The sequence below is a fragment of the Dysidea avara genome, chromosome 11 (genome assembly GCF_963678975.1).
Source record: "Dysidea avara chromosome 11, odDysAvar1.4, whole genome shotgun sequence".
Classification (NCBI taxonomy): domain Eukaryota; kingdom Metazoa; phylum Porifera; class Demospongiae; order Dictyoceratida; family Dysideidae; genus Dysidea; species Dysidea avara.
The window spans coordinates 22,903,596-22,926,771 of record NC_089282.1 but is presented as its reverse complement, the minus strand read 5'-3'; the positions used below and the strand labels follow the sequence as shown (position 1 = coordinate 22,926,771).

Below are 23,176 nucleotides of genomic sequence, written 5' to 3'. Positions count from 1 at the left end.
TGTGTAAGACTGCATGGTTTTGTCAGACTTTGTCACAGTTTAGCAGCTCAAATGGAGTATTTGGATGTGTCTTAATGGATCAATACAATATACTGTGACCTGACCAGTCATAAACTTTGAACATTGATAACATTTAGGCTCACATTTAGATTTAGGGGAAATCACTAGGGGGATCAAGCACATGATAATAGTTCATAGTTAAGTACTAAAATAATGAATAGCTATGTATTTAGTAGTATTTCTGTGTCAGCACAGCTATTGTGCTTCTATATAATATTATAAACTGCATTATTAGATTCATGATCGCCATATCCTGCTACAGATCATGACCTCACTCGTGAATATGATTAAAACTAAATGCTGCATGTTACCAAGAATGGTAAGCCGGAAGCCACGAACAGCCACTGAAACCTTATCAATCAAGAAAATACTGTATAGCTACTGTATCAGTATGGCAACGCCAGACAAAATCCTGCATAGCTAAGGCCATCATTATTATATTGCTCGCTTCCAGTCACCCAATGGAACAAAAAATGATGCGGGCGGGAGGTTATAATTGATTATTAATTATACACTTGACTCTAGTTATTTCAGTCTCTGACTGCTCGGTTTGTACACCTATGCACCCTGTGGAACAAGATTGGAGGGGCTTCCATCCTTTTATATGCACAGCTAATGCATTTATCTTAAAGCTTAGTTACTCTGTGCCTCCTTCCATCATGAAATAGTGAATTCACGTGATCTTAAAATTATGTTCAGCTACCTAAAAATTGATGCAGGCGGTGACGGGAAACAAGGAATATAGCTAATAATGATGGCCTAACCTGGGTTACTATTCAGCACTATCCTCTGGACACGGCACCAGAGAGAGAACCATCAATGATGAAAATAATGCATACATACTGATTATACAGTAACTGAAATGTTTCTACCGACCACTCAGGCACAGCTCCGTGGGTGTCCTTGCTAGAAAAATTCTTCTAGATGCTCCGCAGCTTCATCATGTAATTTTCTACATTGAGACCGTGACTCAGATTGCCGTAGCTTGTTGAATGTAGCCTAGAGCATTAGCTACACAGTGAGGACAGTGATGATTGTAGTTTTTGGTAGGGCTACTAGGCCCTGACTAGGCCCCATAGACATATGCGCCACCATATCTATGGCGCCACTGGGCTGCAAAGCGCATATGAAACTCCGGACATCCGAAAGGAAATCACTGACATCATGATAATTATCATGAACACGTGATGTTCGGTGATGTTTACATCATAAATTGTACGCCCTTGGCACTTAGCAGAGAGCTATATAGCACACCGTTCTGAGGCCCTGAAACTATATAAATCTAAGTTGAGTGATGGCGACGGACGAGGCGATCGCACAAGATCTGTGTGCATACGAGTGTATGTGGAAGCGAGAACCAGGTTCTGTGATGCTGGGAATTTCTCGGTGGAAGAGTGGCGGGAAAGGTGGATTGCTCATCGTAAACGAAGGCTTGGTCAACAATGGGACCACTGGAGTAGAAGTGATTGAAACTCCTCTATATGGTGCTCTACACGCTAAGAAGGACTGCAACACAGGACAAATCCACGTCAGCGTCCAGCGGACGGATACTGTTAACCACACAGACTCTTCGTGTAAGCGCTATATTAAGGTCAGGCAAAGTTGATTGCTAGTTTCCTGTTTCAAGATTTTCAAAATATCGTGCGGGCGGAAGGTCATTATTCATTATTCATTATGGCCAAAACCTTGAAGAAAACACTAAAATAAACCCACCATTACAATAATGAAAATATTGGTGAATATTTGAAATCCATGCGGTGGAAATAGCCATATAATGAAAATTTTGTGGCACTTATATAAAGGCATGCGGGCGGAAACGGGAAACTAGCAATCAACTTTGCCTGGCCTAATGGTTTAAATTGTATGTTCCGTACGTATGCTCACCACAGTCCAGTTTGATCATTACGTGTGCATGGGAGGCAGTGCTGCCAGCTCAGAAAAGCCACCCAAGTATATTCTCTTTGAGAGTAAAGAATTCCCAAGCCACTTCATCACTTGGAATTTGCTTGACAGTGTTGATATGACAGATGATGCTGGAGATTCTACGTGTTCAAAAAATGTGGTGAAATGTGAAGTAAAGATCATAGCCGGCCACTCCAAATGATGATGTAGTTTCCCCATACTCTGCCTGAGCACCTCCATTGAGTGCCTGGCTTTAAGCCATCATCATTATAATTAGGAAGTGGTTGCTGAACTGAAAGGTTTTTATTCTTGCGTCTAGTAGTTGTCCCAAGCATTTGACTTTAGGAGATGTGTCTAGTAGTTTCCCCGAGCATTTGACTTTAGGGGACATGAAAAGTAGTAAAGTAGTGTTAGGTTAGGGTCAGGTTCAGCTTTGGTTTTTTCTTCACCTTAGCGGGTTATGTTCTTACTCTATACTGAGACTACTGCTTGAGTAACATTTATAAGATAGAAAGTATAGGGTAGGTGGGTAGCTAGCAATTTCATAGATCTACCAATAGAGGTTCTAGATTGTTCTAGAACATTCTATCATAATTCTGTTCTATTAGAAATCCTCAAAAATGTGCACTCTATTAGAGTATTATCAAATATTGAATTAAATCATGTAATGCAATACATTTATAAGTCTGTCTTTAATAATCATGTGTCTGCATAGAAAAGAAGAAATGTGAGTGAAAACAAACCTCAAAGTCAGCCATAGACTGGTTTTGGGGCCTTATAAAGAAGAGAAATCCACATAAAAACAGCGGCAGAGGAAGTAGTTGATATGAGGGGGGGGGGGGCTCTGCTGGGCTGACCCAGACTTATTTCTATAGTTTGGTAAGGTGAGACCAAAAAAAAAAAAAGGTCACAACCAACTGACAAGAGCTTTCCGCCTCACCAGCTACCATTTCTAGCTGATAAACTACATAAAAATCCTTACATAGCTCGCTACACACTGACTACTTTATTAGAGTGACTGCTCTATTAGAGTATCTCGATCTTTATCACGGTTTTCAGCCCCACTCCAAGAAAGATAATTTCAGTGTGATATCATTCTGAGGGGGGGCTTCAGCCCCCTACCCCCCCCCCTTTCCGCCGCCTATGATGCTAAAATTTTTTAATAATGACTGTGTACATTGTTAAAAAATTACTAGCACCAACATCATTGCAGCTATTTCTTGGCTGCCACCTTTGATTTCACAACTTTTTTCAGCTTTTTAAGGCCACACTATTTTTTTACAGCTTGGCTGTTTTTGTGTGGTAATTATTACTTGATTCCTGTCGCCTAGTGTAGTGCAAAATAATGCATCATGGTAGGCAGGAGGTGATGGTTGATTATTATTAGTTGTGTATTTACAAGCAGGTTAAGCAGGGTTAATTAACTGGGGGCTTGGTGTGCCAGCTGAGGTCTTGTGGTTAGGTGTCACAGCCTCAAGACCACTCCCTAAAACAGGCTTAACTGGTGTGTGGTGCCATTTATGAACAAGAATTCTTGGCATGAAGTGAAGTGCCTGATCGGTTGCTCCTGCAAGCTCTTGTTTCCCCTCCCATGAACCCACACCTACTCCATCAGACAAGGTCACTTCACAGACTTGGCTAATGTGAAATGGGCAAGTGTTGTAGCATTTAACATCTGGTACTGAACTGTTCAGAAAGTACTGTATTAAGGATGAGTATCGTCTTTGCCATACGTGTAGTCTGTTGCAAGAGAATTAAGAATGATTCATGTACCAGTCTACAACTAGGCTACTGCCCATACATCCAACTTTAACTCTCTGTTATGGTCCCCATTATCTGGTCATGACCATTACCACAGCTGTAACAAGTTAATTGAGTATATGGCTGCTCTATATATTAGAGCATCTTGATCTTGAAAGGTGCAAAGACTGTAGTATGTTCACGTTGAACTGAATCCTTAAAAACATTTAATAACTCATGGTTGCAATTACATTTTTTGAAATTTGGCTCATTTGTAGTACTATTTGACCCTCTAAAAAGATTTCAAAATCTTTTTGTTCAAATGTTTGATGTAATATTTACAGCCAATCAAAATTTTCACAATACATTTCCTATGGGGAAGCCATATAAGTACAGCATCCATTACAGCCCTTTCCTGAATTTGTAATGGAGCCAAACCGTACGTGTCTGTTGTTGACACCTTTGCTATTACCAATAATCATCTGGTTGAACAAAATGTTAACTCTGTTGAGAAAAAAGTCACTTTTAATTTTTAGCTGTTTTTCAGCTTTGAGCTCAACGCGAACATACTATAGGTACCCTGTTAAACATGCAAGATTGGGACTCCAACTCCTTAGCTAGCTACTTTTCTGCTATGTTTAGATGCATAGCTAATGCATTTATCTTACCACTTGGTCATTTTGTGTTTCATGAAAATAATAGTGAATTCACAATTAAAAATTTGGTACAGTGGAACCTCTTATCTGGGAAGTCTGGTACATATAGTACTGTCCATATCTCAGAAATGTCTGAAATGCATGTTAATAGCTACTCTAAAGTAAGTAGCTGACTCAAAATAGTTGTACAAGTTTTATTACTTGTATTTAATTCTTGTAATATTACTTGTAGTGCTATAGCTATAAGAGTTACTACGGAGCAGTCATGGTCACTCTCCTGGGATCAGTGTTGAAATGTATTATCACGTAGCAACCAAGTGGTAGCTATTATTAGAATCAACAAGCCACCTAAAAGATAAACAGCAACTGGGCTTTAGGTTTGTTCTTCATTGTGCTTTCATCTAACCCAAACTTCATTATGGTCAGTAGACTACAAGCCACATGACTGCTTTGGACTGTCCAGACAGTGAAGGTGCCCTGGTAATATAGAGGTCCAGATAAGGGGAGTTTCACTGACTCGTATGGGCACCTACCTAAAAATTAATGTTGGTGTTGACAGAATAAAATGACAGTCATTATTTCTCCTAAAACCCATTTCCTGTGCTACTATGTGGAAGCTTCCTACGGAGCCTTCCATTTTGCATTGCTAGTATAAAGATACCTATAGGAATGGTCATGCAGTTCTAGCCATGCAGGGTTAGCTCACAATTAGAAGCTGGCCTTCAATGAAGTGCCTTTTAAACTCTAATAGAGTGGTCACATCTAATATGTCTCCTGCCAATACTGAGTCTTGAAAATATTTGTTATTGTTTGGATGGGAACTACAATTTCATTTGGAGTGGTGGCCTTTGCTAACTCACTGGTAGTCAAAATGTTCAGATTTGTGTCTTATAGTATTTGCCGAAAACTCCCGATCAGCTCCCATACATTAAGATATCGATGATGGGCTCTATTCTTGAGCCAGCAGATTCTCAAGTTAAACGATATGTGTGGGTTGTTCCTGTGGATAATCAAGATAACAACCGGTTTGCACTGAGAGCCTTTGACCAGCATTACTATCTGGCATTTGAACAAACAACTGGTGAGACAATGATGGTACCATCTGGCAAAATAAGTCCAGAACTAACTATTTTTAGATTGCATAGTTTACCTGACAGCTCATAGTTGCACACATTGTTATGATATTAACTCTTGGAATTACTAAATTGTAATTAGCTATCTAGTGCATTACAGAAATAATTATAAAGTTTGCACTAAATAAATAAATACGGTAGTGATGTCAGCGTTTCAGCCCTTGCTTTCTTGACGCTAACTTTCGTTAGTTAGTTCAATGGCTACGTCAAGACTGTCTTCTAGAGGGTCAACAAGGTATTTCAATTGTTCTGTCAGTCCTGTCTGCGTGTTACTATGCGAATTCCTTTTTAACGCACGCTACTAGCACGACGGCTTGGGAAGAAGGTAAAGAACTCATAAAACTCTACTACAAACAGGTGACCCAAGGGTGCGGCCACGATGATTGCGAGAACGACGTGTGTGCGTCCAGCAAACGCTTCAAGCGTCAACTAAGCAACGACCAGGCTGCTGCAGAAGCAATCCTCCTGTTCAGAAAGCAGTCGAAGTTGTGCGTGTCAAGTTACACGAAGAAAACACCAGTAACCAGTGGCGTTAAGGAGGTGGGGGAAGATGAGCTTTTGGCTACACCAGTTCAAGAGACTGGTGGGCGTAGTGTCAGAGATAGTGTTGATGTGATGTACATCCATCACTCTAGTGCTAAAGGAATGGTCAGTATGACAGGTAAACAAACCAGCTTTAAGCTGTGTGATGTGTGTGCGTAAACCAAGTGTGTGTCTGTATGTAGTGTGTGTTTATGTGTAGTTTGTAATTGTTTATTCAATGAAGTAAGGGGGATTTCTCAGGGGAAGTTTCCTATCATTTGTGACTTCATTAAATTCTCAACTGCTTTGGACCATTTTGGTATTATATAGGCATATACATACACTCTATAATTAAATTCAAAAGTCGTACCATGAATGCTTTGGGACCCAGAAGTCTAAGCCTATATTTGCTGCTTATATAGAGATTTTGTGAGTAGTCAGACCTGTTGGCACCAAAATGGAGGTATTTTTCTATTGTGTCCTTGATTCAAAGAGTTTGTCAGGAGTGGTTCCAATGTACTCATTTAAAATGTCGAGGTACCTGTATAGGATAGAGTTTGTGTTAAACTCAAATTATGAATCATGCATCCCATCTGACATATACATGGTGTGGTGTATTCTGTGGACTGATGAATGAAAGTCATGGACTATGCTTGAGACAAAATCGTCTAGCTCCTGTAGTGTTGGAAATGCCTCTATTTTCACCTCTTTATAATATTACACACATGTCACTAATAATTTAAGTACTAGTAGTGGATGGTAAGTTTGGTATGATAGTACATGACTATTCCCAACAATTATAGCCCTTATCATTAGTGAGTGTGACCATAGATAATTTTGTACAGGGATTCGCAACAGTGATGTCATTTCCGTAGGAACTAATAGTTTTACGTACGGACAATCCTTGTTACGAGTTTGATGGGTCTTGGTTACAGACTCAGAATCAGCCTCGCTTCACAAAATATAGCCTTCATACAATCTTCAGTCATTGGGGACTTAGATGCTGCTTAAAAAATTCTTGTACCTTGTCACAATCTTTAGTAATAGTGCCACAAAAATGATTGGTGCCACTCCTGAGCAACCATAGCGAAGAAGTTCTGGCTGCAAACCGCTGTGATTTGATAACACTCACTTAATCTAATAGTGAATAGGAAACTGTCAAGGTAAATTCAAAAAGAAATAAAATATAGTTGGTGAGATATCACCACTCAAAGTCCCTACCTGTAACGAGGATTGTCCGTAGTGACGTTACTGTTGCGAATCCCTATTTATACTATATTATCTATGGTGTGACTTGTAGAGGAGTTTCATGTGATGTCTCAGATGTTAAAAGTTAAAACTGGCAAAACTATGTGGCATTAGTACTGGTAACTGGTATTGAACACATTTCATCATTTTGCTTCTGTAATAACATGGACAGCCAGCAACAACTATGGTGGGGTAGTTGCTCACAGGTAACTTACTACAAGTGTGGCAGCTATCTACTTTATGATATCACAATACAACAGTCTGCCACACATTTACTAAATTACGTGCCAATTAGATGAGCCGTTCTATTTGGATATCAGAAACCAGATCAGCTATGGTGTAGTTGATAAGTGATTGTATTACTCTGATGGATTCTGTTCTGGCTGAACAGCGGAGTATTTTGTATTGTGGCAGCAATGGAAATTGTTCTGTTGTATGTTCACTATTGAACCCTTGCCAGCTAGCTCATCACTGAAGCCTAAAGATCCAGTGCTACATAGAAGTGCACTGAAGCAACTAAAACTATAAATGAATATTGCTATAACCAAAATCCTTTGCCACTGGCCCACTTCTGACTGATACATACGTTTCACTTAGATTAATGTGCATGCAATTCATAAAGAGGAAATTTTTTTAGGCAATGGTGTCTCCAACATTACAAGAGCTAGGTTTCTATTAAGGGATCAGTCTAGGGTTTTAGAAAGTCTTTTACTGAGTACCATTATGGTAATGTGGCCAGTGTTGTGTGATAGTAAAATTGTACCAAAAGTAGTCAACAGCCTCCCATGATTATTTTGAACACTATAGTCCGTAGAATACCTTATGCCACATACACCTGTCATGATGTGTACTGTCATGTTATTGTAATGCTCTAGAACCCAACGAGCCATACTCAATAGAAGAAGAAATTAGAAAGTTGCTTCCAACAGATGATGGCGATGATAGCACCCCTAATTATAAGGAACTCAGCACTTTAATTTATTCCGTTTTCAGTTCTCCAGATGAACTAAACAGAGGCTTCCAACTACCTGCTAAAGATAAAGTCAAAGATGGCATCAACGTTGACATTGATTCAGTTAAGAGAACTTACAAGATATTGCATGGCATAGAGGTGGAGCGAATACAGAATGCCTTCATGAATGCCATTCAGAATTATTGTAGCACATTAGAGCAGCACTGTAAGCAGAAACGAATTGGTACTCTGTCATTGTTAAATCACTGTGTTGTTGTATTGGAAAATCCTCTGTTGCACAGCCCTGAGTATGTTGAGCTGACGTTCCCAAAATTTCTTCATGCACTTAGCCATCTCCCGGTAGAGTCAGAGCTTCAGTTGGTAAAATGGTACTCAACGTACTCACCCGAGGATCTCTTGGTATTTATTCACAATCTTCATCAAGTCATTACCGTCACCATTGTGCTCTCCGAAGACAGGAAGAAACCTTTGCACCACAACAGTTCAATCATGGCAGCAGCTAAAGCCATGAAAATATTTTATCTTGCCAACCTGGTTGCTTCCAAGAATGCCGGCAACTGTCGTCCCACAGGAGGTTATAAGATGGATAGCCATGCTAATTCACTAGAAGACGAGTCACACAAGTTTTCTCTGTTGAAAGAAAAATTAGGAATTCATCATTGTGACATTGTAAAGCCAGTTATTCCCTTTGAGGAATTTATCAATGAGGAGTTGAATAATGTTATTAATATTTATTTTGATTATGATAGTTACCTCCGATCTCAGTTTTCCTTTTTCGACTATCCGTATTTGTTGGTGCCAGCCAACAAGGTTGAGAAGCTGTTTCTGGATAATAAGATGGCCATGTTGCAAGAGCGTCGCAGGACGCTGCTCAATACTCTAATCATGGGGCAGACACTGGAGTTGCCATTTCTGCTGCTCAAGATTGACCGTAGCAATATTGTCAACGAGGCTCTCACCCAGGTGAGCATGAATTTAAACTTTTAATCTGGTCACCTTTGGCCCAAAGAATTTTAAGCTAGGTGGCTTCATTAGGTAGGTCATATTTGAATGCAGATGACATAATCAGATATTTACCTTGTTATGTTGACTGGATTAATATAGCTCATTAGTACATTTTATGAGCTGTTGTACATATAGCCACCTTGATTTAGGTGACCATTCTTGCTCACTAGCTGGCCATCTTGAAAATGATTAGCAGTATTATTTTACAGTCCCTGCATTATTATACATGTCACACATACAGCATGTACAACGTTTGTTATTTTGTTTGTCCATAGTTGGAGGCAATCTGTGAGATGAATCCTGAAGATTTGCGCAAGCAGTTAAAGGTGAAATTTCATGGCGAGGATGGCATTGATGAGGGAGGTGTACAAAAGGAGTTCTTTCAACTGATCATCGAAGAACTCTTTAACCCAGAAATTGGTAAGACAGCAAAGAATCTCATCTCTTTGTTTCTCTTATTGATTCCTTGTGTGGCTCACAGGCATGTTTGTGTATGATGAAGAACAGCGTCATTACTGGTTTAATTCCAATTCATTTGAATCTGATGGTCAGTTCATGCTGATCGGGCTGTTATTGGGACTTGCTATCTACAACAATGTCATCTTGGACATTCATTTCCCGATGGTGATCTACCAGAAGCTGGTAGGCTGTACCATCATCTTTCATGACCTCTACAGCTCTCACCCTGTAAGTGCCATACCCTATGCCAGCTCTGTGTGTGTGTTGGGGGAGGGGGTGTTGTGTTGTGTGATGTTTTGGACGCTTAGGACCAAGGGGTTTTTGATAAAAGAGGGAGTTTCCTCTCTCAGAGGTAAAGAATCTGTGGATCTAGACCAAATTCTTTGTGTATTTTAGTTATTAATTCGGAAGTTATGCTAATAGTGTCTTGCATGTACAGATTTCAAAGGATGTAAATTTTGTGAAATGATATTCATTTCAGACGGTGGCCAATTGTTGCTATCATTCATTCCTTCTAATTTCATGTGATCCCCAACTAGGGCACATACCACTACAGTCTTTGTGAAGTATGCCACTTATATATAGGATGACTTCTTGGGTGTTTATTCATAGTGTTTTCTTGAGTGAGACTCCTCTCTGTCTTTTTAGCTCATCATTAAAGACATTTACTGTATTTGTGGTCTGATGTGAATCTCGCATGATTTATACATAGCCCAAGTTTTAAAATTTCAAGCTTTTCAGTGGGGCTTAACGGGGCTTATTGTGTCATATAAAGTGCAAGAAATTGGGATTACTTGGTGCCATTTTGTAACACTGCAACTCTTGGCTCTGCAACTAGCTGAAGTTTTTCAATCTGCAAATACACTCAGCTTTTAACTGCTAACAATAACTCTTGCTTCAACACTATACCCAATAATGCAATTAACATGAAAAATTTCATAGCACTTATACTTACAACCTCTTCTGCTGTTTACTTGTTATCTTTACATTGTACATGGATAAACTAGTATTGTTTCCCTCTGTTTATATACAGGAGTAAATGTGAGTGTGATTTACACTTTTTGCATTTGTTCTGCCATAGCAAATAGCCCACAGTTTGAAGTCACTTCTGGAATACAAAGAGGATGACATAGAAGAAGTGTTCAACCTCACATTTCAGGTCACCTTTAGTGACATGTTTGGAAATTTGCTAACCTGCGACCTGAAGCCTGATGGTGATAAAATCCCTGTCACCAAAGACAATGTGCAGGTACATGTGTTATTACTTGTCTCAGTAGGTTTACAATGTGTTGTAGGAGTATGTTGATATGTATACAGACTGGTTACTCAACAAAAGCATCGAGACTCAGTTTAAAGCATTCAAGAAAGGATTTGATTTGGTCATACATGATACCAGCTTAGTGGAACTGTTTAGACCTGAAGAGGTGGAATTGTTAGTCTGTGGCAGTAAGGTTAGTGTTGTCAAGAGGTAACTCTTGGTGTTGTAATAAACAGTGAAACCTCATTAAGCAGCCAGTTTATTATAGGTTCCAAAGTGTACGTTGTGACCTGTTTAATAGGGCTTCCTCATTATAGTAACTATGTCATTACACGTATAATGTTTCACTGCAGGACTTTGACTTCGACGCTCTGGAATCTTCTACCTCATACGAAGGAGGATTCAGTCATACTCATCGTGTAATAAAGTAAAGCTACTAGTTTTTATCTACTTCTTTCATAATTATCACCTATAGACACTTCTGGGATATTGTTCACTCATTCACTGACCAACAGAAACGACAGCTACTGCAGTTTGTTACTGGTAGCGATAAAGTCCCTGTTGGTGGCTTGTCAAAACTTAAACTACTTATAGTCAAAAATGGGCCTGATTCTGACAGGTAACTGGTGTGCATTAAATAGGAATGATCACTCTAACTGGTTGCTACAGGTTACCGACTGCCCACACGTGTTTCAATGCCCTGCTACTCTGTGAGTATTCCAGTAAAGAGAAATTGGAGGAGCGACTGCTTAAAGCAATCACCCATGCTAAGGGATTCGGAATGCTGTAAAATAACCCTGCATATAGTGCTAGCTAGCTAGTTTGATATAATGCTGCTTGACAACATATAATGTACAAAATTCTGACACTTATTTAGTGTCATACATCATCTGGTATCAGTTCTGCATTTGTGACTTTTGCCACTTTGCGTTTCTCTCGTCTTCCAGTGACAGTGCACTGCATTTCACACCAACTTGCTGGAACCATTGGATACCCTTCTTCACTTAAAGCAAACAAAACCCCTAGTTCATTCTCAGCTGTGCTGAGGGAATAGGCATTTCCATCTCCTAATGATATAACCCTGGCTCTCAGTATATCACCAGGTCTGAAGCAATTGAACAGTTCCACAGAGTCTTTCTCAGTAGCTCTAACGTCCTCCTTCCTTAAGATCCCTGGCAGGCGAGATTGCACTGACACCGAGTCCACACGAAGTATAATAACTTTACATATTCGAAGATTAACATTAACTACTTGAACTAACACTATAGAATGTAATTGAGGAAGTGTTACTGTACGTTCAGAGATCACTGACACGACTGTAGATTCTTTATTGCGTTCTATGTGAACGGAGCCAGCTAGAGAAGCAAACACGTTGTCACTGTTCAAATTATATGTGCCCTCTCCACAAATATATTTCCCAGAGCATAGCTTATCACCTGGCATCACGAATTGGCCTTCTTCCAAGTTCATCTTGCATTAATTTATTAGAACTATTTTATTCCAAATAATACCAACCCTCGCTGTTGTCATAGACACCAATGGCACAAAAGAAGTACGACCTCCTAACTGTTCCAACTGTCAATAAATCTCCAGCTAAACTTCAGCCATGGTAAGAACTTTCACTTGTGAACGTAAGAATGAACGTACGGTAGATCTTCATACTTTGTGGCTCGCTAGTGGCCAGGTCCAAAAGTATCTTCCATAGTTATGCACCTATCAAAGTTTTACCCCACCTACCCCCATGCCAAACGAGGGGGGATTAGACAAAAACTTACTCGAAACGATATTCTAATGGAGAAAGGTAGGGATTAGATACCTTTTTTTTATTTTTTTATACCCCAGTGTAGGGGATTAGACTTAGAATGGGTTAAATCCCTCCTATCCCCCCTCCTTGCCCGCATGAAGGCAGGTGGGGCAATGCATTACTATTAGACTCTACATTGAAGTAAGTTGTTAATAGGACCACCTTATTAATAAGACCAGTGGCCGCATACTGCAGAAGCAAAATAGTAGTCTAGATGTCGCTGCTAAAGTTGCTGGTATATATATAGATTTCATACAAAGTCTATGTTATCTGTGTCCTAAGTACCTAATTTAGCTAAGATTAATTCTGTACCTATTTTTTGGCTATATACTTTTACCAGCCATTATGACTCATGGAATGTAATTGGTTGGTTCTCACTGTGACAACTCTATGTAATTGCTGTTACAGTAATTGCCATTTGTTGGGAGCTTTGATAATAAGGCCACTTTGTATTATGTCTGGGGTTTGGCCACCTCTTTAATGGGGGGCACTTATCATGGTCGTTTCACTGTATAATTGTTGATGGGGATTTAGGTACAAAGAGAGACTGGACCTGAAGTTTTCCAAGTCATGTGGCATTCGCAATTCACTTCGTGGTGATGGCTGGATATTTATCAGAGATGATGTGGATGATTGGAGGAATGGCACTCCATCTGCTGTTTCCTCAGAGAAGCTAGTTATTAGGGTATGACATACTTTGAAAGTAGACACATCTCACATTATGTGGCTGTTTGTGTGTAGAGAAAATCCAATCTACTTCCAGTGTTGAGTTCCCAGACTGTTAGACCAAAGAGGGTGAAACGAAGGGAGATTATTCGCAATGGAAAGACGGCTACTTTGTTCTCAAAGTAAGAGACATTAGTGATGCCATAGTATTAGTCTGTTGTGTGTAGGGTAGGTGCCCAACAACAGATGGCTAAACGACGGATTGATAATCTGGAGGAAAGCCTAACCAATCATCCTCTAGCTTTGTACCCCCACTTGGAAAAATCCATGCCAATAGAGGTACACACACGCACGTATGCACTCGCCCGCGCACACACATACACACACTTACGCCATGCCATACTGCCCACTCTCTTTAGATGTTTGATGATGTTGTTGAGCTACTTGATCCAGAAATGAATCCAACTGGGAGTGAAGCAGAAGTGTGTCAAATGTCTTTGTGTGTATGTGCATCATGTGTGTTGCCTTTAATGTATTCTAGCTGTTTGCCACACATGCAGTACTTAGCATTTCAAGCACCTTTTTATAAGGGTACCTCATTGCTTCTTTTATATCCCAAAGTATGACTTCTATAAGACCACTTTATTATGTAGTGACCATGTCAAGCAGTTCTAAGAACGTGTATATTGTATTGTATATCCACACTAGTGTTCTATAATCAAAGTCATATTTTTGCTACACTCTGAGGATTTTAATATTATTTATTTTTCAGGTGGGTACCCCACCAGATTCACCACCTGCTGCAGACCAACAAGACACAGGAGCAGATGAGGTATTATTTTTATTAGTTGTTTAGTGTTACCATGTATAATATAGTCAGCTGATTCTAATGATGATGATGATGAGGCACCCCAGGTACTTGCTGAACAAGCTAGCCAGCAGGCTATCTATCAGTGGCCGATGATTGGTGTCAAAGAAGAATCAAGTGAAGACCACCATGGTGGTACTGAAGTAACATCAGCGTCACCTGAAAGCAGAGTAGAACAAGTCACTAAAGATCTTTGCAAATGGATGAAAGACTTGGTAAGATAAATTTGATTGGCTGGCTATTGTATATTAGTGTTTTCAATTATTTAGAATGTTGAAGGAGGTCCTACATTAGATGAAGAGAATATCAAAGATCTGTTTACGAATGATTATGAAACAAATGTAAGCAGTTATAACATGGCTTTTCCCTTTTGGTTTTCAAGTTGTTTTATTTAGAGGAACTGGTCTGTTCCAGTTAGAGTTGTCGAGTTAACTACAATACCATTGGAGCTTCGTGGGGATAGTGCACAATATAGTAGATCTGCATCAGCTCAGTCTCATCGATTGCATTCTGCCAGTAACGTCTTTATGATCCCCAGGTCATTGGATGAATTGCCACAGAGATGTGTCCGTACTAGATATGGTGCCTGGTATCTCCCCAAGAGCTTATGGAAGCCAATGCTGTGGGATGAAGTGAGTGTGTATACAAGAAAAACAATACATTGAAATCTGGTTACCTTTATAATCAGGACACCTGTTCTGACTGTTCATGTATTAGTATAGACCCCTGAAATCAGGACACTTTAGTAGTAAAGACAGTTTGAGAATCAGGACATGATCCTATTTTCATCCCAGCACACCTTACTAATTTGGGATGGTTTCATGGTGTTGTTGATAGATGGGCCAGGGTCTTATATTTAGCTGGTATGATGTTATTCCAATTAATACCCAGCCATTGCAAGATCCTAAAGAAGTAGCGAAAGAAGCAGCAACAGAAGTTAAGATGGAATTTGTGAGTCATTTTAACATTTATAACATGCTGTGATTGATACATCTGTGTAGGGAGCTGATTTGGCTGACACACATGCAGTACGCTCCTTTACAAAGTATGCGGAAGACAGACGAACTCGACAAAGCAAATCACTGCTTACTAGGCCATCATTATCTGTACAAAATAGGCCTTCCTTAGCTGTACATAATAGATCATCGTTATCTGTACATAATAGACCTTCAATTGTGCGTGCAAATCAATGATTATTATCACATCTAGTATAGGTGATGACGTTACATATAACTTGGCGCCATATATACATTGGCGCCATACATCAATTTGCGCGCTAAAGAAAGTATGAACACAAATGACGACCAATATTAATGACCATCCTTCACAACATTTTAAAACACAGATCCAGAAAAAGGAATTCTATAGCAAAGGATTTATTAGAAGGTGCAAATTGGCTGAAACGTTTGTTTCTTTGCACCGTGACAGGTGCGTGACGTCACTACGCGTTGCTATGCTCGTCATTTAAATATCACTTAGATTGGCGTGATCCAATTAATTTACTTGACTTGGAAGTGAAGCGCACCATCTGTTCAAGATCAAAGTAGATTGTTCAACTCGCCGCGCTGCTGTGGGGCCATGCTTTATGCTGAAACGACTAGTGGTAGATACAATAAATTTAGGTGGGTTATTTTTCTTGTGTAGTAACTTGTTAAGTGATCGGGAATGTTGATTTGTTCACGAGTTTTACAAACGTTTACACCTTCTTCTTTTCTGCTGAATAGGTTTCATAAAGGTTATTCGTACACGAATCGTATGACATACAAGACAGGAAAGGCAGACGTGAGTGCGATAAACGATAAAAGTTTGGCAATGACATATCTCCTTTCAAATATAGTTGATCTACTCGTGGCAGCAGTTCATTGAAACCCTGCAAACGACTGCATTAGCCTATTATGAAACCAGACAGGTTAGTTTTACCATGGCAATATCTTGTATTAGTTTGTCACAGTTGTTAGTTGAATACATACTGTGCTAACTTTTAGGCTGAAATTCGAGACATGCTGCAAGACTTACCAAAGAAAATCAAAAGCCTTCCATGGAGGAACATCATCATAGTTGCACTACCATTCCTTACTTATCTACTGTTGTTCAAGTTTTATGTAAACATACGTGAAATTACTGGACTAGAAGAAGTTACTCATCCAAACATTGATGTTTTACCAGCACTTGAAGAACACATATTTTTCTGTCATCCTCACAAACTTTTGTCACAGTATCCTCATCTGTTTTTTGATTGTCTTGCGGCTGTTCCTTACCTGCTACATTTTCCACTGCCGTTTTTGTTCATGTTTTATCTCCTTCTATCTCCCAAGAAGCGTGCAGCAGTGTTCCCATACTTTTGGTGTGCGGGATGGGTAAATCTGATTGCTGTAATATTCCAACTGTTGTTTCCTACGGCTCCACCCTGGTACACCGACACAGCAGTGTTTGATCAAAATGGTGAACTGATTTATGTAGAAGAAAATGAGGCTGGATTTCAGAGATTAGATAGAGTTATTGGACATGGTTTATTCCATGGAATTTATTCCCAATCTCCAGTGAAATTTGGTGCCTTTCCATCTCTTCACATCGCATGGCCGACAGTGATTTTACTAAACCACCCCTGGTTTGGATGGAAGGTAGCTTCAGTTCATGTAGCTTGGATTACATTGGCTGCTCTGTATTCCACACATCATTATGCCATAGATGCTCTAGGAGGGATTCTACTAGCAGTAATGATCAAGGCATGTATTGTGTATATCTGGAGTCCTTTTGAGGAGTACAAACACACGGACGATAATGAGACAGCGCCAGTTACAGATAGTGATAGTTCTGAAATTGTATAGCGTATTGTGTCACTTCAAATTAGTTTTACAACAAATTGATAAAATATGAGATAACAAGGTCAAATTGTGATATCAGGGATGTTCTCACCGCTATGATAACAAGCTGTTTTAAGTTAGTTACCTCAAGTCCTAAAAGGGAAGTGAAGGCTATTTTTATATCCCATATTGTTTTGGGTGGTGGTAGTGAGCAAATTTACTCCACCAATAACCCCTTCTCTACAAAGCACTTGGGCGGAGACAGTAAGTGGAAGTTTAACAACACCCATTTCTCTACAAATTAGCTTTACCACTAACTTAACCTTACACAATTATATATTATAATATTTAATTGAATTTTTTTATCACCAAAAATGAGATGTACACATTTCAGTCAACTACATTGGTGTGGTTCCAACTGGTTGCTCAAATGATGGCTTGCCTCCTTTAGGCTCTGACACTGGTGCATCATATTTGACCTCTTCCTTAGGCTCAGCTATACTAATGCTATCTGGTAATGGCTTCTTGGGACCTGTTTTGCCAGTAGAGTCGTGAGGAAGCATGATTTTCACTTTGATACCCAAAACACCTGCAAAATGAAGCATCTAGATTTAAGAATAAGTGGAATTTGATAGCTAACCTTGTCTTAGTAACACATGAGTGACTGCTTTGTCAATGTAGTGTGTAGTGGGATCTCCACTGTGTATCATTAGACCATCTACAAACTTCATTGACTTTGCTCTCTGACCACGTAGCTTGCCAGAGACAATCACCTCACAACCCTTAGCACCACTCTCCATTATAAACCGTAACACTCCATAACATGCTCTAAGAACATTGATACAAAAACATGATACAGGTGTACCATAAAAATTCACACCAACCTTCTCACAGCTAGTCCACCGATCAACTTGTATCTTAATGATTCACACTGTGCAATAGCACACAATCCTCTGGCAACAACTTTCTCAGCATAAAGCTAAAGAGAGTCTTTTCACCACATACCACATTCACGTAATTTTCTTACTTCGACGGTTCCTTCTGGGAAATTGAATCTCTTTTGAACGACAGCTGTCAATTCTCTGATTCTACGACCCTTTTCTCCCAGTACATTCTGAGTCCTTGTCGCTAGAATAATGATCTCCGTTCTGGTAGGTGTTACTCTCACTTCTACACCACTGTAGCCATCTTCAGCTAGTTCTTTCATAAGAAAACAATTCAATTCTGCTTTGAACACCCCATCGGCGACGAACTATACCCGAAACAATAAAACATGGTTATTGTATATAACGCGCACCATCAAGTATGCAATCACTGATCACCATATTTTCATAACGCACTCACAAAGACTACAAAAGAATTTCTTATAAGAACACAAAATCGCAATAACATACATCACAGAAACATATACATTTAGATGGAAAGAGATAACGCACCTTTCTTTTCTTACTGACTGTCGCCATGTTGGTTGCACGAGAGAACAAATCCCGTGTCGCGCATGCGCTTATTCAATTGACAGACTGTAGCGACAGAAGTAAGTAAGCTCGTACTAAGAGATTTGATTGTCTTGTTATTGAGTGTATAATTTATAGGCGAATGTTAAGGTCTTGTCCTTTTGAAATTTTCTTTTCTGCCCTTAGGTTATTGTTGCTATGGGGCGCACTAGAAGGAGAAAAGCGCCACCTTCTTTGTTAGAAAAGCTGGATCTTTCTAGAACAACAGACAGTGATATTACAGCGTCAGATCCAAACATGGTAACTAAACTGATAAAGGCTATACATCGGATTAAGGGCCAGAAACAGCGACCCAATGAAGAAAGAATAGTTCTTGTGTTGCAAAGATTTTATGAAACATCTGCTGAAGACACCCTACGTCATCTGGAGCTAGCTGTGGAGGAGGAGAAAATAGTAAGAATGATTGACAAGGAGGGAAAGGCAACATACAAAGATCCAAATATGATTAAGCCTCTGTACACACCCACTCCTCGAATACATCGCCAGAAGTCATTCCGTTTTTCACCAGAACCATACTCTAAAGAGAGCACAGAGAACTTGCACCGTATGATTCGGAAGGCAATCCTAATGTTAGGAGATGCAAAGTATACACTAAGAGAGATTAGCGATCATCTTTGTGATGTGTATGATTTCCCAGACAGCTCCTATTTGATGGATCAGTTAGCAATATCGGCTGATTATGGCGTAGAACAAGGCTTGCTTGAGAAAGATAGTAGCCATTACAAAGTGACACTTCCCAAGGTAGATTTTGATCTGAAGTCTTTTGCAAAGCCAAGTACTATCTGCAGTTTTTGTCTGGGTACACGAGAACGCAACAGAGACCGTAAGTCTGAAGAGTTTATATCCTGTAAAGACTGTGGTAACAGCACCCATCCTTCATGTGTGAAATATGGTCCAGAATTGATTGCCCGTATCAAGGCATCTCCTTGGCAGTGTCTGGACTGCAAATCATGTGGTTACTGCCACAAGGCAGCATTTTCAAACAGTATGCTTTTTTGTGATGCCTGTGACAAGGGATTTCACATGGAGTGTTTAGTTCCTCCATTGTCTGCTCTTCCTGAGGGACGTTGGATTTGTCCGGTTTGTGTAGAAGAGCCGTCACTTTCTCTGGAACTTGTAGATCATTTGAGGGGTGGCGTAGATCCACGTATTAATCGACAAAAGTTACGACGATCTCACACCACATTTGGGTCTTCACGCAGGCGGCGTATGAAAGGTTTGTTTGATGACAGTGGTGATGAAGAATCTTACCACCAACCTACGGCAGCACCCTCACCCATGCAACTACCTCCTGGTGTAACTGAGGCAGACTTTGCTTTGTTTAAGAAGGCACGTGAGAAAGCCATGGCTTCTCTTGACATGACGATGGATCTCGCTGCTCAACAATCAGCTCGTGCCAGAACCCCACCCATGATTGAATTTGGCAAGTATGAAATTTCCACGTGGTTCTCAGCTCCTTATCCACAGGAGTATGCCATGCTGCCAAAGTTGTTCCTGTGCGAGTTCTGTCTCAAGTACATGAAGAGTCGCTGTATACTGAAAAGACACCGTAAGAAGTGCTATTGGTTCCATCCCCCTGCAAATGAAATATACCGCAGTGGAGACCTGTCAATATTTGAAGTTGATGGAGGAGTCAGTAAAATTTACTGCCAGAATTTGTGCCTGCTAGCCAAGCTGTTTCTGGATCACAAGACACTTTACTATGACGTGGAGCCATTTGTGTTCTACGTGCTCACTCAAAATGACAGCAAAGGAAATCATCTTGTTGGGTATTTCTCCAAAGAGAAGGCTTGCCAGCAACGTTACAATCTTTCCTGCATCATGACAATGCCACAGTATCAACGAATGGGGTATGGACGATTTCTCATTGACTTCAGCTACTTGCTGTCACGAATAGAAGGCCAGCCTGGCTCACCAGAAAAGCCATTGTCAGATCTCGGTCAAGTGAGTTATCACAGTTATTGGAAGTCCGTCATTCTTGAGTATCTGTACAATTTGAGTTCAGATTGTGTCAGTATCCGTCAGATCAGCCGAGATACTGGTCTTGACCCACATGACATTGCCACCACTTTACACCAGCTAGGCTTTCTCAAACTCAATCCTGACAACTCAGTTAGTATTGTAAAGAAACATGACATGCTGGATGCTCATATGGCTAAAGTGGCTACAAGCAAGCGAATACCACTTGATCCTGATGCACTACATTGGTCGCCCCTTGTGAATGAACCAAATAGAAAGCGAAGCTACAGTTCTGTGGATGAGGAGGATATTGGTGAAATTGATGGAGATGTGGGTCAAAGACCAGACGATCAAGAATTAGAGGGCAAGGAGGATGGTAAACCTAAAGTGGGTGTATTTGGTGCATTTGACAGAAAGAGACCTAGATCTGTGACATCAGATTCAGACATGGTAAATGACATTGCTTCTGTACCAATCCCCAAAAGAGGCAGGGGTAGAAGGGCTCCCAACACATCTAAAGATGACAGCACCAAACTTAAGCTACCTCATCTGCAGAGAAGAGGTGGACCTAACCGTTTCAAGTCTTCTACTCTAAGAACTACTTTCTTAAAATCTCCACCAGTACGAAAACAGAACCTGACACAAACTCCTCTTGCAATATTGTCCTCTGCCGAGAAGTCATCTCGTACATCCACACCTTACACTGACCCTATTTCTGGACGTACTCGCTCGCAGATTGCCCTAGCTGGAGACTACTACTTTACAATTGGCATCACATCAGATCGCAGGAGGATACCTGGTATTAGAGCAGCAGCATACAGGCGAAGAAGGTTAGTTAGAACTGATATGGCTGTACTATCTGCAGCAGAGCAAGAGAAAGAAATTAAGGACCCTGCTGATTACATTGACCCAGTGTCGGTGAGGACACGCTCACAGATCACTCTACAAGGTGACTATTACTTCACTATTGGAGTTAAATCAGACAGAAAGTCTAAGAAACGACTGTCATCTAATGATGGCAGTGAAACTGCCAGTGTAGCTACTAACCTAGAATCTACTGGTTATTTGTCTTCAGACAATGAAGAACAACGAAACCCTGATGAAATAATAAAAGCAGAGGAAGAAGATTTGTATGATGATGACCAGGAGAGTAGCGGTAGATCCACTCCTGATACACAGAAAGGCACCCCAGCAATGGATGATGCTTGTGATGAACTGATGGAACAAGAAGGCCGTGTTACTTATGAGGGCACTTTAGTACATGGATACAGGGATGATATGTCACCAGAAATTGATGGGAGTAGCACGTCTTCTAGTGGGACTCTTACAGAAGAAGGCGACAGTGATAAGAGTGATGACGAGAGAAGTGATGATAAGAATGATGAGCTGGAGTCACTACCTGCACTTCCAGAAGAGCCAAAATCTCCTCAACAACAATCTAGTGAGTTACCAACACCAACTGAGGATGGTAGCGATCATGAAATACCACAAGAAGATCAGTTCAGTTACCCAGTTCCTGTTAGCAGTTCTAGTAGCTCTAGTGATCAAGAAACACAGCAATCCATCACAGCACAACAGTCCAATGCACCACAGAGGTCCATTACAACCGAAGAACCAACAGACTACATGACTTCAAGGTCGTCACTGTATAGCAGCTTCTCTTCTTCACAGTTTGGCTACAACGATGCGCCACCTCCAGCGTACCCCCTTCAGGTAAATGACACTTCTAATGCTTCACGTGAAACACCTCCATTCATGGGACAATACATGTTTTTGCCATCAACAACAGACAGACTGCCAGAGCAGAACCGGCAATTCCCTGGTGCCAATCCTTCGCTGCTGTTCATCCCCAGCTATCATCAGAATATCCCACAATACAATTCCATGCACATGTGGGGTACTGGCAATACAGGACAATACTGGAGTAGTCAACAACAGCAACGTGATGCTTATCAACACAGGGATAGTCCCAGTAACATGCCGGGGATTCCCCATGGGAATGTACAGACTCCATACTTACAGAACACTACTAGTACTAGTCAGACATCTTGGTCTGGGGGATACCCACAATATCAACAAGGAACCAGTGACTCCTCAACTAACCTACCACCCATGAATGTCAACCAACTGTTCCGTAGTAACTAACTAACACACATACAATGTACAAGTTGCTGTTATTACTGTATGATGCCTACTGCTATTGTGTACCTATTTAGAAAAGAGTATTCAAGTAGTCGTAATCATGTTTCACATTTTTCATGTGTTTAGTTACAAAATCGGCATGTTCAGCCATGTAGTGCCTTTGAAGTATTGCGATTGGGATACCTAGGTCTGCAACAACAGGCCATGTGGGCACGAAGTACACCCTGGTCATATCTCAGTATTATTTGCATTCTATGTAACTTAGGTAAATACATATCTAGGATTCTCCTCGTAAACTTTGCTATGTCTGTGAAACAAAACTTTATGAGTATGAACGAAATGGCAAATTTCAATTTTGCCTGAAACACATACTGTTTCCTTTTCACTTGATACTTATGATCATTGTAAGAACCACCAGAAGATTGTTTTGAGGTGAGGGGTGCTTTTCAAAGTGCATGTGGTT

General features: G+C 40.3%; 7 protein-coding genes across 7 annotated transcripts; 5 read left to right on the top strand and 2 right to left on the bottom strand.

Moving 5' to 3' along the window:
• Nucleotides 1-1,249: 1,249 nt before the first annotated feature.
• On the top strand, nt 1,250-5,574 carry LOC136239378 (uncharacterized). The gene is made up of 3 exons (XM_066030113.1): nt 1,250-1,634; nt 1,950-2,134; nt 5,253-5,574. Exons 1-3 carry the CDS (start codon nt 1,355-1,357, stop codon nt 5,520-5,522), a joined length of 735 nt encoding a protein of 244 aa, XP_065886185.1. The 5' UTR covers nt 1,250-1,354; the 3' UTR covers nt 5,523-5,574.
• Nucleotides 5,575-5,577: 3 nt separating this feature from the next.
• LOC136239374 (ubiquitin-protein ligase E3A-like) lies at nt 5,578-11,870 on the top strand. The gene is made up of 10 exons (XM_066030110.1): nt 5,578-5,726; nt 5,797-6,152; nt 8,137-9,197; nt 9,515-9,659; nt 9,721-9,926; nt 10,780-10,947; nt 10,994-11,149; nt 11,310-11,383; nt 11,432-11,575; nt 11,626-11,870. The coding sequence occupies exons 1-10, from the start codon at nt 5,689-5,691 to the stop codon at nt 11,744-11,746; spliced, it is 2,469 nt and encodes an 822-aa protein (XP_065886182.1). The 5' UTR covers nt 5,578-5,688; the 3' UTR covers nt 11,747-11,870.
• Nucleotides 11,761-12,469, bottom strand: LOC136239380 (exosome complex component CSL4-like). Its single transcript, XM_066030115.1, has one exon. The coding sequence runs from the start codon at nt 12,424-12,426 to the stop codon at nt 11,836-11,838; it is 591 nt and encodes a 196-aa protein (XP_065886187.1). The 5' UTR covers nt 12,427-12,469; the 3' UTR covers nt 11,761-11,835.
• Nucleotides 12,424-15,503, top strand: LOC136239375 (protein FAM47E-like). The gene is made up of 11 exons (XM_066030111.1): nt 12,424-12,565; nt 13,295-13,445; nt 13,502-13,608; nt 13,654-13,765; nt 13,846-13,908; nt 14,199-14,258; nt 14,303-14,509; nt 14,564-14,635; nt 14,690-14,926; nt 15,186-15,245; nt 15,296-15,503. Exons 1-11 carry the CDS (start codon nt 12,495-12,497, stop codon nt 15,485-15,487), a joined length of 1,332 nt encoding a protein of 443 aa, XP_065886183.1. The 5' UTR covers nt 12,424-12,494; the 3' UTR covers nt 15,488-15,503.
• A 254-nt stretch (nt 15,504-15,757) lies between these two features.
• On the top strand, nt 15,758-17,186 carry LOC136239376 (uncharacterized). Its single transcript, XM_066030112.1, has 4 exons — nt 15,758-15,916; nt 16,019-16,076; nt 16,132-16,203; nt 16,280-17,186. The coding sequence occupies exons 1-4, from the start codon at nt 15,873-15,875 to the stop codon at nt 17,120-17,122; spliced, it is 1,017 nt and encodes a 338-aa protein (XP_065886184.1). The 5' UTR covers nt 15,758-15,872; the 3' UTR covers nt 17,123-17,186.
• A 244-nt stretch (nt 17,187-17,430) lies between these two features.
• Nucleotides 17,431-18,674, bottom strand: LOC136239379 (small ribosomal subunit protein uS3-like). The gene is made up of 5 exons (XM_066030114.1): nt 18,535-18,674; nt 18,126-18,350; nt 17,983-18,077; nt 17,739-17,926; nt 17,431-17,687 (listed from the first exon to the last, which is right to left on the bottom strand). The coding sequence occupies exons 1-5, from the start codon at nt 18,559-18,561 to the stop codon at nt 17,497-17,499; spliced, it is 726 nt and encodes a 241-aa protein (XP_065886186.1). The 5' UTR covers nt 18,562-18,674; the 3' UTR covers nt 17,431-17,496.
• Nucleotides 18,577-22,878, top strand: LOC136239373 (histone acetyltransferase KAT6B-like). The gene is made up of 2 exons (XM_066030109.1): nt 18,577-18,632; nt 18,739-22,878. The coding sequence occupies exon 2, from the start codon at nt 18,751-18,753 to the stop codon at nt 22,714-22,716; it is 3,966 nt and encodes a 1,321-aa protein (XP_065886181.1). The 5' UTR covers nt 18,577-18,632; nt 18,739-18,750; the 3' UTR covers nt 22,717-22,878.
• Nucleotides 22,879-23,176: the final 298 nt, after the last annotated feature.